Raw genomic sequence first — 15,066 nt, 5'->3', positions numbered from 1 at the left:
TCCTCCTCAAAGTGAACTCTTAATCATTTGTGCCTATCTTTCCAGCAACTCCACATTTGAATCTCTCCACCACACAAAGGTCCTAACCAAATTCAGATGTGAAACCCTCTGTGATTGTAATATTGGTACATTTTAAACCTTCATTCTTTCTCTTTGGTTCACATCTAGCAGCTGTCCCTTCATCTACCTAGATCATAAACTGAAATTCTGTCCCTAAATGTCTTCATATCTCTCTCCATCTTTATGATTCCAATTGAAACCCAGTGTTTGACTATATCTCCATCTCTGCGTAAGAGATCATTTATGTCTAATTATGGTTTTGCAAAATTCTGAGTGGCATTTCTTAGTTACAAGTGCTCTATAAATGCAAGATTTTTTTTCAAACTTTCTGTCCCTTTTAAAGTTATGGAAGATACTGGCTCTTGATTTTTTTTGTTAATGTTTGGGAATGGGGTGGCATGGTGGCTCAGTGGTTGGTACTGCTACCTCACAGCTGCAGGGACCCAGGTTCAATTCCAACCTCAGGCAACTGTCTTTGTGCAGATTACATGTTCTCCCAGTGTCTGTGTGGGTTTCTGCTGGGTTATCCAGTTTCCTCCCGCAGTCCAAAGATATGCAGACGAGGTGGATTGACCATGTTAATTTACCTATAGTGTTCAGGGATGTATAGGTTAGGTGCCATGGAAAAATGTAGGGTTACAGGGAAAGGGTAGAAAGATGGGTCTGGGAGGGGTGCACTTTGAAGGGCTGTTGTGGACTTGTTGGGCCAAATGGCCTGTTTCCACACTGTAGGCTAACAATTGCATTCTGATCATCACCTGAGGCATACCTTAGGACAGTCAGAGGTGAGTCCAATTTTTCATTATTCAAAGCAATTCACTTTTTCAACTCTCCATCCATCTACTTCTATCTCTATAAAAATTCCCACCTTAGTCCTAGCACCAGACCACCTGCAGCTGAAATTGTCAAACTAGATTTGCAAAAATCTAGTCTAGATATGAAAATGATCTCCAAACCAGCTTTTTCTTTTGTATGATCTAATTTGCAGGATATAGATGTCACTATCTTGGTTTGCACTTATTGGCTATCCCGAAATGCCCAGAGGGCAGTTAACAGTTAACCACATTGCTGTGGGTTTGGAGTCACATGTCGGTCACACTGAGTAAGGATGGCAGTTTTCTTTCTGAAAGGACTTTAATGATCCAGGTGAGTTTTTCCAACAATCGACAATGGTTCTACAGTCATCAACAGACTCTTAATTCCAGATATTTTTCACTGAATTCAAAATCCACCATCTGCCATGTCTGAGTTCAAACTTAGGTCGCAGAATATTAACCTGGATCTCTGTATTAATAGCAATAATATCACAAGGCCACTGCTTCCCATAACCATGTATGATCTTTAAGACGATCATAGTTATCACATTCAACAAAATAAAAGCTCAGTCTACGCCATCATATCATTCGGTTGTTCTTCTTATAGTGCCCAAATTATCAATATGAGTGTTGATCATCCTTAGCAGCAAACTATAGATCCATTAGTCAAACACCTGTAGTTGCTAGAATCAATTATTAAGACACAGTAAATGGACATTTAGCAAGTTATGATAATGATAAGGCAGATTCAACCTGATTCATGTTTGACAAATTTATTCAAGATCTTTGAAGATGTAACAAGCAATGCAAATAAAGGAAAACTAGTAGATACAGTGTATTTAGATTTCCAAAAGCCATTTATTAAGGTATCAGAAAAATAAGAGCTTATAGTGTTAGAGGTGATAATATGATCATGTGTAAAAGGCTGGCTAACTGACAGGGAGTTAGGATAAATAACCTAATTAGTGGGGTCCTACAGGGATCAGTACTGGGGCTTCAACTATTTATAATCGATACTAATGACTCAGAAGAAGGAACCAAATGTATGGGAGGCAAATTTTCAAACGTTACAGAGAAAGATAGGAAAGCTAATTTTGAGGAAAACACAGAATTTTCAAATAGAGATGCAGATATAAATAGGTTAAGTAGTTAGCCAAAAAATGGCATATGGAATTGAATCTGGGAAAATTTGCATTGGTGGATAGAACAGAAAAGCAGTACATTTAAATGGAGTGAAACTGCAGAATGCTGCAGAAGGACCTGGGTTTCCTCATATGAACAAGAAATTGTCAGCATGTGTGTACAGCAAGTAATTAGAAACACATATTGGAATGCTGGGCTATGCACAGGAGGAATAGGGTTTAAAAGTCAGCACATTTTACAACAACTGTACACAGCATTACTGAGACAACTTCTTGTATGCTGCATCAAGTTTTCATCTCCTTGTATAAGTAGGAGCATACTCGCACTGAAGAGGTTCAAAGAAGGTACACTAGGTTGGTTTCTGAGATGAAGGAGTTGTATGAAGAAAGATTAAGTAGGTGATGATTTTCTGGAAAAATTTAAGATTCTGAGGGAATTGGATAAAGTAGGTTCTGAGAGGATGCGTTCCCCTCTTGAGGAAACTTTGGACTGAAGGCTAGAATGACACTTTCCCTATCAGAGGATTTCCATTTAAGTTGGAAGTAAGGAAGAATTTCATTTCACTATGGGTTGTAAATCTTTGGAATTCTATATCCCACAGAGTAGTGGAGGACAAGACCAGATTAGCCATGTTCTTATTAAATGGTGGAGCAGGCTTGAATAACTGAATGGCCGTGTTCTAATTTTATTTCAATTTTTTTTCTTTTTTTTAAATGATCAAATAGTAAAATCCCTGTGTATATATTTTTCATTTTTGTTCCCCCACATAGTGCTTATTTTTCGCCAGCACCCATGTCATGTGTGTGCAGGCGTCGGATACAGTGTAAATCTTTATTTAGATTCCACCACCAGGAAGAAAGGAAACACCCGAGTGGCCAGTGACAAGCAGTGCCCTTCTCAGAGGGCAATGCTGCATGATCAAAAAGTGAAGGGAGGGCAGGGATTAAATTAAAATAAAGTTGAAGGGGGAAATGATACACTCCACTCCCTGCGGTGCCCACCTTTCCTTGAAAATCTCAAGGGTGTTGGTAGACATTGTGTACCCCTTCTCCAGAGACACCTGGGCTCGGACATAGCCGCAGAAGAGGGGCAGGCAATTGGCCATAACGATCCCCTCCACGACCTGCTGCCTGGACCTGTTTATGGACTAATCTTATTTCATAGTGCTGTTGGATGGTGATATAATGATTACTGGACTAGTAATCTGGAAGCTCGGACTAAACCTCTGGGGATATTCCATGGGTGGAATTACAATTCAGTTAATAAATTTGGAATATGACACTAATCTTAATACATGTGATTGTGAATTTATCATCAATTATAAATACCTAATTTGTTCATAAAGTCATTTAAGGAAGGTAAATCTACTGTCCTTACCTAGCCTGGTCTACAGGTGACATCAGACCTATATCAGTATATCAGACCTATAACTGCCCTCTGAAATGGCCCAGCAAGGCACTTAGCTCAAGATCAATTAGGGATGGATAACAAATGCTGACCATGCCATCTATGCCCACGTCCCGCGAAAGGATAAAGAAAAATTCTTCAGTCAGACCTGTCTTGGCTCTTGCCTACTTGTTCTGTTGTCCTGGCTTACCCAGAACTGTTATTCTTCTTTTCCTTTCCTAGCATTCAAAACTCTTGGACAACTTTTAGCTCTTCTTCAGCAGCTTCATTCATCTCATTTTCCCTCCAGTATGTTGCTCTTCCTCTTTCTTACATCCTCATTGGCTAGAATCAACACCGCCTCTGCTGTAACTAGTTTCTCCAACACATTACAAACGTGGTATAGGACCTAGAAATCTAAACATTTGGTTAACTTCCTGACTGATCTCATTTAGATTAGATTAGATTCCCTACAGTATGGTAACAGGCCCTTTGGCCCAACAAGTCCACATCCACACTCTGCAGAGTAATCCACCCAGACCCATTCCCCTACCCTATATTTACCCCTGATGTGGCAATTTAGATGGCCAATTCACCTGACCTGCACATCTTTGGATTGTGGGAGGAAACCGGAGCACCCGGAGGAAACCCACGCAGACACAGGGAGAATGTGCAAACGCCACATGGCCAGTCACCCGAGGCAGGAATTGAACCTGGGTCCCTGGCGCTGTGAGGCAGCAATGCTAACCACTGAGCCACCTTGCCGCCCCAAGTCATTTACCCCCTGTCATCCTTGCTGGTGTCCTGTTTTATGGGCACTGGACATTCTGAAACCTTCCACAGTTTTAAAGTTGGTTTGAAGGTGAGGCATTCAAATCAGAAGGTATGAAGTGCAATTCCTGCTGAGTTAAATTATTTCATCAGACACATCAGTCAGGATGGTACAATTGGCCTTACTAACCTTGGAAAAGGGAGGGAAATTCATGCTCAGAAACCTTACTGAATGATTTCTGCTGAGTAGTTAGGATATGTGGTGTTTGAATGGGCTGTTTGTGGTAACAATAATGTGTAGAAAAAGTGTTCTGCTGAGCAAGAATGCTTTGTGAAAGGATGATAAACTAAAGGATTGCAAAGTTATTCATCTATATCTTCATGGTCTGAAGCATGAAATTAGGTCACTATTTATAGAAAGTAGTGATAATGCTAGAAAAAGGAACATTGGGAAAGATTGATAACATGTATATATCTTCTTGGCTGTACGTTTTCTGAAGTCTGCATTTGCTATCTTTTAATGCATTGTAATTTAGTATTCACATGCATGGAATGTGGAAATGAAGGGTAGAACTGGACTAAGTATTTAAAGCAAATCACCACGTTATATGTAAGCTGGAATTTTGAAGGTTGATGACCAAGTAATAAAGAACCATAAATAGAAATTGTTGTATTATTAGACTGAGTAGTCATGTTGGATTGTGTAACACGCACTCATTAAAACAAAGATCTCATTCTGCTGTTGTTGCTGCTGGTGCCAATGCTCAAAGCAAAAGGAAAGTAAAACAAAAAAGCAATCCAATATGTATCTGTTGAGTAAGGAGGAAATCAGGGTCAGTTTGCAATGCCTCAGATGGTTGTGCAGCCAGCTAAGACTGGCCAACTGATGACATATTGGAAGGAACCTGCTGCTGGTGAAATCAAGTGATATTAGCTAATGAGGAGCCATATCTCATAAATTTGGGAGGTGGGGAAGAACAGAATTTGTCAAAAGGGAGATGACAGAATTAAGTGAGGTTTGACAGTGGAATGCAAAGTAATATGTTACAGTATACATTACAGAACTGTTAACCATAGAATATTCTGGGTTTTGTGCAGATGCTGAGAACTATGCTGTTTGCTCTTTATTCATATTTGCTAACATTTTGCAAAAATAAATAATCTTCATTAACATTATGAAGTAGAAACTATAGTAATACACCACAGAGCATTTTCTTATTAAGTTCATTTAACAGGCAATGTCATTACTCTTTAACCAGACCGTGCTATTCTCCAAAGCCTTGTAAAACACTACTGTGCGTGGAATTAAGATGAGTAATAAGGAGAAAATGTAAAAGGCATTTTTTTCAAAAGTTGCCTCTCTAATGAAAATAGTAACTTTTCACAATCTGTTGTCTACTTAAAGTGATTTCAAAAGCCACTTGAGGCAATAATGCAGTTTGTACAATTAAGACAAATTACCATTAATTTATTAAGCTTTGCTAGTACCACTTTGCACTTTCACCAGTTTAAATGATCATTCTGTTGTTTCAGAGACATCAGTCTGCGATGATATTCCTGAACAGCATGGATTCTTAGTGGTTATTGTAGTGATTATAACAATATCAGTCAGGTGGATCTCGCAGAATATGAATTCTCTGATTGGGGCTATTAAATTGGTCCAATCAAGAATCCCAGGTGACAGTTGTAAACAGGAATGTCAGAGGTTCTGTCCACTCAGAGTTAGCTGTGAGGAAGCTGCATCAGCATCAAGGACTCTCTCAACAGGATACCACCCTCTTGGGAGTTATTTCAGTGGCAACAAGAAAAAAACATGCTCCTTAAGAAATAGACTTGCAACAAGCATCTTAGAGTTAGGGTCAGTATTTCTGACATCAGGCCATTATTTGGGAAGCTTGACTTCTTTGATCCTGCTGTCAAAGATTGGGACTAGTATTTGGAGATAATATATTATTGATTCAGGCAAATAGGGGCAGATGAAAATCAACCAGTAATTCTCCTGATAGCTTATGGACCTACACCTTCTTTGATTATCAGGAGTCTAACTTTCTCTAAGGCACCAGACACTAAAACCTTTCAAGAGTTGATGGATTTAGTTAAGGAATGTTATGACCCAAAGCCTTCTCTAATTCTGAGACACTATTGTTCTACGTGGCATTTTGAGAGTCGGGGAAAGTATACTGGGATTTTTGTTTAGGTTAAGGTGACCGGCAGAAGCATGTGACTTTGGTTTAAGTGTTAATGAGATACTGAGAGACCAGGTGGTATGTGGGATTAATGACGCAACCATACAAAAGCATCTACTAGCTGAAACACAACTGGACTGTAAACAGGTATGACAACTGGCTTCATCACTGGAAAATGGGGCAAGTGGAGTATATGAGTTGCAGAGTATTTCAGTGGAAGTACACCCTTGCCAGTCCGACTGAGTTTGGGGAATATTACTTGAGTGAAGGCAATTGCATAGTCTCCCTCAGGGCATATCCTGAACAGCGGAACTCTAGGCCCTACCCACAGCAAAATCCCAAAACAAAGCCAAACCTTGACCAAACGGTTAAAATTTTCTTCAGGAGCCGACGTGTAAGCATTGCCGGTACACGGACTCAAGACAGCAAAAGAGCCTCACTAGACCTAAATTCCTTTGCTTTCCTTTCTGGTTTGGAACAGTTAAATTGTTTAGCAACATCCAATTCAGAACCAATTAAAATAAACATCTGGTTAAATGGTCTCCCAGTTCTAATGTAGGTTGACACTGGCGTGGCTGTTTCACTGATAGCAGAACCAGTCTTTAGCAAAATTCTCTCTGAATTCCAACCCTTAGGTTTGTGCAAAACCTCGGCTAGCCTGAGAACCTACACAGGGAAACCTTCATTGATTAAGATACAACTTCGGTTCCGGTCTCTTATGAGAAGCAGTTAGTTAAGTTACCACAGATTGAAGTTAAAAAGACTGAGTCCCAAGCCTGATGGGGTGAAATTGGTTGAGAAAGATGCACCTCGACTGGCTCAACATTTTTTGATTAGAAAATGGCTGCCTGAGTTAAGTCCTCATTAAAATTTGGAAGATTTTCAGGAAGCGCCAAGGAATATCGAAGGAGCCAAGGCCACTTTCCATATTGACCAGGAAGCAATTCCTCGATTCTGCAAGGCCCACCCAGTGCCATCTGCCTTATAGGCAAAAGTAGAGGCAGAAATCAGAGGGTGGAAAGTGAAGGAATCATCAAATCAGTCCTGGTTGTGGAATGGCAGTACCAGTCATACCATTTGTGACGCCTGACGGGTTGGTTTGCCTTTGCGGGGATTTCAAACAAATGGTAAATAGCTTTTCACAGCTGGATAAACACCCAATCCGATTCATAAAGGATTTATATGCAAAACTGGTGAGTAGGGGTTCTGTCCTTCATGAAGCTGGATATGGGCCATGTGATCTGGCAATTGCAGTTAGATGCTGATTCCCAGTGGTGTGCTAGAATTAATACCCATAAGGGTTTGTACCAGTGTATAAGACTGCCATTTGTGGTATCATCAGCCTGTGCAATCTTTTAGCAGACAATGGAGAACATTTTACAAGGTCAACCTCAAATTGCCATTTATCTAGACAATGTACTAATAACAGGGAAGACCAATAAGGAGCACATGGAGAAACTGGAAATAGTCCTTAGATGTTTCTGCCAGGTGGGTGTATGCCTTGCAAGGGAAAATGTGTGTTCCTCACTGACCAACAACAGAGTTGACAAGACCAGGTTACACTCGTTGGAAGATAAAGTGAGGGCATTCAAAAGTGCCTGGTTCCCATATCTGAACTGGAGTTTGGACTGATCCTGATATCTTGGCATCAACTCTTTAAAAAAAGGTCAGCCTTGAAAATGGTCACATAGCCAAGCCATGGCTTTCAGGGAGGTGAAGAAACCACTATCATCCTTTAAAGTGCTGCCATACTCTGATCCCAAGTGAGATCTGGTATTGATATGCGATGCCTCACCTACAACATTGGACTATTAACTCAACTATGGTCCAAAGGAGAGGTAAACCCAATAGCATATGCTTCTAATACTTTGGCTAATTGAGAGCACAAATATGCCAGATAGAGAAGGAAGGTATAGCAGTCATATTTGAAGTCAGGAAGTTCCATCAATACCTCCACAGATGTAAATTTGTCATAGTAATGGACTACAAACTCCTGCAGGATCTAATTAAAGAGAACAAGGCAGTGCCACCCACAGCTTCAGGCTAAATTTAGCAGTCGGCTATAATACTAAGTGTGTATAATTACAAGTTTGAACACTGTTCGGGAGGCTAAATAGCAAATGTGGATGCACCTAACCACTTCCAGCTGGCAGATACACCACTGATGGTACCATCACTAGAAGAGTCCATAATGGTTTTAAATTGTTTGGACACACTTCCAGTCGCAGCTGACAACATCAGACCTTGGAGGCAGAAAGATCCTGTCCTGGCAAAACTGAAACAGATGGTAGTGATGGAGGAAACCAAAGGGCCGTCACAACCAAAACTGAACCAGAGAGAGACCAGCTCACAGTAGAAGACAGCATATGATTATAGGAATTAAGAGTGATTGTCCTGAGCGTGACGATACTGTGACTTTAAGAGGTGTATTTCATCCTGTTTTTTTTTATCAGAGGTTTTAAGGCAGAGGTGCTGAATAGTCCACCAGATTCACTAGAAAAGCAACTTGAGAAGCCTTGGGGTAATTTTTAAAAGTTGGAACAATAGAGCAGCCTGAATGGGTGTGGTCAAGCTCACACAGAACCAGGATTTTCAGTTTTTTTAGTAGCAGCAGTTGTTGCTTAGATCTCAGCAGGGTTAGAAGTTGCAGTAAATCTCTCCCTGCTGCTACACTCTCAGAATTCTACAATATTTTTTCTTCCTGGGCTACTGGAGTTGCAAATGAGACAATTTGTTTTTTGAATCTGCCTTTTACCAAGGGTATGTTTACAGGATGTTACTATACTGGAACAGTTAATTAGTAATAGTTATTGTATCTATGATTAAGTTTTCCAATAAAACTATGTTATTCCAATTGTTTCTTTCTTTTGTCGTATTTTAATGTGCTGGATGAATAACGTGTGTTTTTCTTGAAATTTGGTAGTTTGACCAATCAAATTGCATCTGGAAAGCAACACCTTACATTTCGCTCTAAAATAAGTAAAAGTTGATGTCTAGACTATCTTCTGAATACTTTGAGCAGGTTTTGGTCTGGTACATAACATCAAGCAAAGGTCACCGCCAGATACTGGCTGAAGTCCACACCAGGGTCATCCATAGGATTCCAAAATGTAGGTGTTGGTGAGAAGTTATATGTGGTGGCCAGGAGTTGGTGCAGACATAGCTGCATTGGTGGGGCAGTGCTCAGAATGCCAACAAGGATAAATATTACCACCAGCAGCTCACCAACATTTGTGGGAATGGATGGGGGAACCCTGGATTCGGTTATAAATCCACTACAGAACAACCTTGATTATCCAGATGAGACAGGTGGGAGTGCTTTGTTCTGATAACTGATTGTTTGGATAACTGATTGTTCAGAATACTGATAATGTATTTAAGGGACCTTGAGATCTTGTTTGGCTAATCCGAAATTCGGATAATTGATGTTTGGATAACTGAGGTTGTTCTGCATGTAGGTACTTTCATGGGCTCAAAGTTCTTAGTGATTGTGGACACCCACTCAAAATGCCTGGATGCGCAAAGAGTTCATTCGCCAAACACAGGGCTGATGAATGAAAGCCACATGCATCTTTTGCAATACGTTGACTCCTGGATGTGTTGGGTTACATAATGGACCAGCGTTTACCAGCAGGGAATTGAATATTCCTGAAAGTTAAATGGTATTCAACATAAGGACAGCTCCATACCATCCATCATCAATGGTCTGACAGAAAGAGCAGTCCAAACTTTGAAGGCAGGCTTAAAGAAATAGCCTACAGCTTCCTTAGATACCAAACTGTCCTAGTTTGTAGCTGAAAAATGTGTTGCTGGAAAAGCGCAGCAGGTCAGGCAGCATCCAAGGAGCAGGAGAATCGACGTTTCGGGCATAAGCCCTTCTTCAGGAAGGCTTATGCCCGAAATGTCGATTCTACTGCTCCTTGGATGCTGCCTGACCTGCTGCGCTTTTCCAGCAACACATTTTCCAGCTCTGATCTCCAGCATCTGCAGTCCTCACTTTCTCCTGTCCCAGTTTGTATGTGATTATAGGACCAATCCTCAGGTAACATGGTGTTAGCTCCCTGCAGAATTGCTGATGGGGAGAAGACTCCGCACCAGGTTAAATCTGATCTTCTCAGACCTGGGCCAAGGGGGGAGAGAGAGTGAAATGGCATCAGGAATGCCAATGCCAAATACAAGACTCCACGGTGGTTAGCACTGCTGCCTCACAGCACTAGAGACTCGGGTTCAGTTCCCGCCTCAGACGACTCTCTGTGTGGAGTTTGCACATTCTCCCCGTGTCTGCGTGGTTTCCTCTGGGTGCTCCGGTTTCCTCCCACAGTCCAAAAATGTGCAGGTTAGGTGAATTGGCCAAGTTAAATAGTGTTAGGTGAAGGGGTAAATGTAGGGGAATGGGTCTGGGTGGGTTGCGCTTCAGTGGGTCGGTCTGGACTTATTGGGCCGAAGGGCCTGTTTCCACACTAAGTAAGAGAGACTGTTTACTTCAGGGGACGAAGTGTGGTGTAGGAACCATCTGCATAGGGAAGAAGCATGGTCAGGTCCAGTGATGCATAACGTTTGGGTCGTGCAACAGTCCTAGACAAGCACATGGACCATATGAAAACTGCATACTCGCAAATAGTGCGGAACAAAATATGCCCGACACCTTTCTGACTGTTCTGGAACCTGCAGGCTCTCCCTCTGCAAGTGTTGAAGACACCTCAGAATCTAAGGTGGACTGGCAATTGTAACTGCCTCAATCACTTTGCTGCCTGAAGAGGATAATGAATTTCTTCTGAGATGCGCTGGGCACAAGAGGTGAGCTACTGTGCTTTAAACACCACCTTATCAGAGGCAGAGTTGGACGAACCCGACCAGGTGTTAAAACACCACAGGGGAAGCTCCAAAGGAAAGAACCAGCTTATGTCCTCAGACTGAGAGGGGGAGTGTTGTAGTGATTTTAACGAGGTCAGCTATGTGGACTTTATAGAACATGAGTTCCCTGACTGTGATAACCTGGCCCAATCAAGGAGCCCTGTCTGACAGATATATACAGGAGTGTCAGAGGTTCTGTTCACGCAGAGCTGACTCTGAGGAAGTTGGATCAGTGTCAAGGACTCTCCACATGTATATAAAGGGTGACTTGGTGATGGGATCCGAGCCTCTGAGGAGTTCTTTCAGTTATTTGTGAAGGAAAGCCTAAGTGTTCAGAGCTTATCCCAGCTCACATGCCTACCAGCAACTCTGTATACCCTAACCGTTAAGAGTTCAATTGATGCTGAAGCTGAAAGATTATTTCGTGCTATATGCCTTTTACCATGCTTCATTCACTCAGTTTTTTCCCAGTACTTTTTCCTTTTTGGAATTACAGTCTCCAAATCTTGCCATACCAAATTAAATGTGAAATATTTGCTATTGAGTTATTGGCTTTCTCCTCCTCCACTCCTCCACTCCCCCCCTCCCCACCCCAACTAACATTTCAAGGCTTATGGAATTACTTTAAAATATTTGCGTACGTTCAGTTCTCAAAAGTAACATAAAACCCCAATTAGCTGAGAAAAGCTGTATCCATTGGGCCCTTAGATAATATCTGAACCTTTGCAGGCGAATCATTTACCCTATTTTTAATTAATCATAATCTAAGAGAATTTGTGGAATAATGATGAATAATGTATGTCAAGCACCGAGGTCAATTTAAGCATCTAAACCTTATCCAAAAGGGCATGCTTCACCAATAATTATTAATTACTCCCATTACGTTCTATCTCAAGCATTCAATGGCTCAATAATGAACCATTTTTAAAAAAAATGCAGTTACAATTAGTTCATTATCCTTCCATACATTCAGTTGCCAGTTTTACACTTTATAGGGTCAGGGCTGCTGACTGTCAAGGTATTTACTGACAGTGGCCCTATGCTATAGGGCAGAAGATGGTTATAATTATAGCAGAGGCACGTTAATAGATGCACCAATAGTTATACATCTCACACACAGGCCTTGGTTTTAGAAATAGAGTATATCTCCCTCTGTACTACCTCAGCAAAATCTTCCAGCTTCAACTTTAAGAGTAACTGCTATTCTATCTGAAATTTCCATTTGCCATATGAGTCACCCATTGAATTGCCACAAGAAACTTCTTTTTCCTTAAAGGAAAAGTGACTAAAGTTTATCAACTTTCAAAACGTCCAGTGGAGCCAATATGACTGGAAGCTGGCTGAACATACACACTCACATAATGTCAACTTATACTAGTGTAGGAAATCATTTGCGAGTAACCATGAGAATAAAGCACTACAGAAATTAAGGTCAACCACATTTCAAGGATGTGACTTACAAAATACATTGTCTTTAAAGTCCGTACTGTGTGCTGCCATAGTATCAGTGTCTGCTATGGAGCTACATTTATAATGTAAGCGATAAGCTCCAGATAAGGATCCCACAACATGATGGAGGTATCTCAATGTATTCAGTTACACTGAACATCTAAATTCCCATTCTGAAACTGGCATCATGACTCTGCACAAGATATGGTCCTTGTCTCTGAAAATCAGTAAAAGGTACTGATAGGGATGAGTCACACATTGAAAAAGATAATGGGAAAATAGACTTGTGGGCTGCAGATCCCCTTTTCTCCCCAAACCAGTTAGATAAACAAGTTTTCATAAGTTCAGGGCTATCTGGTCACTTACCAGCAAATCATTGTGACAGACTGACAGCAGCATTTTTAGGAAGGCTTGCAGTGCATTGTCAAGGTGGCTATCCCCATATAACTGGAAAACACCAAAACTGACATAGTTCCCACAAAGAGCAGCCTTCAATGCACAAAAACAGATGGAGATGCCTTTGAGCTTCAGCGGGTAAACCTGATCCTTGGAGATATTCCCGAGGGTTTGGATTTGATTACCTAGATCAGAAGGAGAAAACAAAGAGAACTCGTCAGTGAAAAGAAGGGAACATTAACAACACTTCAGCTTAAACTGTCTTGTCATCGTATTAACCCATTGAAGTTATGCCAGAGAATAATGAATTACCTATCATCCACACATCAAACACACAATTCTACAGCATTTCCCTTAAAACCTGCCCAGCAAATGTCTCTAAATACGTGAATGCCATTACTCAACAGCTAGAGCATAATCATTATATCAGCAGTTATAGCTACAATCATGAACAAAATTCAATATACTGAACTATCCAGAAATAAATGTGCTGAATGTGTAAGCAGTCCTCAATATATGCACCATGCAAACCATGATTGAACAATGAACTGCAATCATAAAATGCGACAAGCACAAACATCATTCAACCAATTATTAAGTAACATTCAAGCACACATGCTGTTCACAGCCTCAGCAAACAATCTACAAGCACACACATTGTAAACTCGAAAAATGCCACAAGATCACAGAGTCCACAATCCCATGCAATCTACCTAACTGCTCAAAAGATCCTGTCATTGACATTGTTACATTGAATCTTGATCAATGAAACACAATTCAGGCAAACTGCATTGCACGATTAGTAAATACAGAAAATAAAGTGTATAACTAACATTCTGTAATATTTAACAATGGAGGGACTCGGGTACTGTGACAAAGTTTATATACTGTATATAAAGAATGATTTACAATTTAGAGTAATTTAAAAGCAGTAAAACTGTTTAGTGTCCCAAGCTCAACCATCTTCAGTGATGGGGCGGGACAGTGGCACAGTGGTTAGCACTGCTGCCTCACAGCGCCAGAGACCCAGATTCAATTCCCACCTCAGGCAATTGTCTGTGTGGACTTTGCACATTCTCCCCACGTCTGCGTGGGTTTCCTCTGGGTGCTCCAGTTTCCTCCCACAGTCCAAAGAAAATGTGCAGGTTAGGTGAATTGGCCATGTTAAATTGCTCATTGTGTTAGGTGAAGGGGTAAATGTAGGAGAATCGGTCTGGGTGGGTTGCTCTTCGGAGGGTCGGTGTGGACTTGTTGGGCCGAAGGGCCTGTTTCCAATCTAACCTTCAGTTGCTTCGTCGGTGACCTTCTCTCCATCATAAGGTCGGAGTGGAAGTGTTCACTCATGATTGCACAATGATCAGTAGCATTTATAGTTCCTTAGATATTGAAGCTGCGCCTATATGTAGCAAGACCTGGACAATCTTCAGGCATGAGCTACTAAGTGGTTAGCTGCCTACTTTCAGGTCTCGCAAGTGCCAGGCAATGACCATCTCCAATAAAAGAGAATCTAAACATTTCCTCTTGACATTCACTGGTATGATCATCACTGAATTCCCTCAGTATCAACAGCTTGGGCTGGATTACCATTGACCAGAAACTGAACTGCACTTGTCATAGCAATACTGTAGTTATAAGAGCAGGTCAGAGACCAGAAAGCCTGCAGGAAGTTACTCATCTCCTGACACAGCAAAGCATGTCCACCATCTACAAGACATAAGTCATGAATATGATGGAACTCCCCAGTTGCCTGGATAAGTGCAGCTCCAAAAACACTCAAGAAGCTTGATGGCAAGAGAATCATATGTTTGATCTATTTTTAATGCCCTTATCCACCTATCAAAATTACTTTGTTTGATCCTTTCAAACTTTATATATGTTTGATCAGGCTCCCTCCCTAGATTCCTAAAACGTTGTCTGTAGGCTTCAAGTACGAGCTCGTTTGGTCTTAAAATAGCATTTTTCAGCTCATTATACTCCTTACACACCTCCCTCCGATAGTGATGCAC

At 41.1% G+C, this 15,066-nt stretch overlaps 1 protein-coding gene across 1 annotated transcript in view; it reads right to left on the bottom strand.

Annotated features, from left to right (window-relative positions):
* LOC122556776 (ran-binding protein 17-like) overlaps positions 1–15,066 on the bottom strand; it is a 1,080,295-nt gene that overhangs the window by 215,752 nt on the left and 849,477 nt on the right. The window contains exon 23 of the mRNA XM_043703926.2: positions 13,031–13,245. Within this exon, the coding sequence (XP_043559861.2) occupies positions 13,031–13,245 (215 nt within the window). The remainder of the gene's footprint in view (positions 1–13,030; positions 13,246–15,066) is intronic.

This window comes from Chiloscyllium plagiosum, unplaced genomic scaffold, assembly GCF_037043375.1.
Source record: "Chiloscyllium plagiosum isolate Xiang-an unplaced genomic scaffold, Cpla_swu_hap1 HiC_scaffold_16, whole genome shotgun sequence".
NCBI lineage: Eukaryota > Metazoa > Chordata > Chondrichthyes > Orectolobiformes > Hemiscylliidae > Chiloscyllium > Chiloscyllium plagiosum.
Note: the sequence above shows the minus strand (reverse complement) of the source record. Positions and strands in the feature narration are given on the sequence as shown.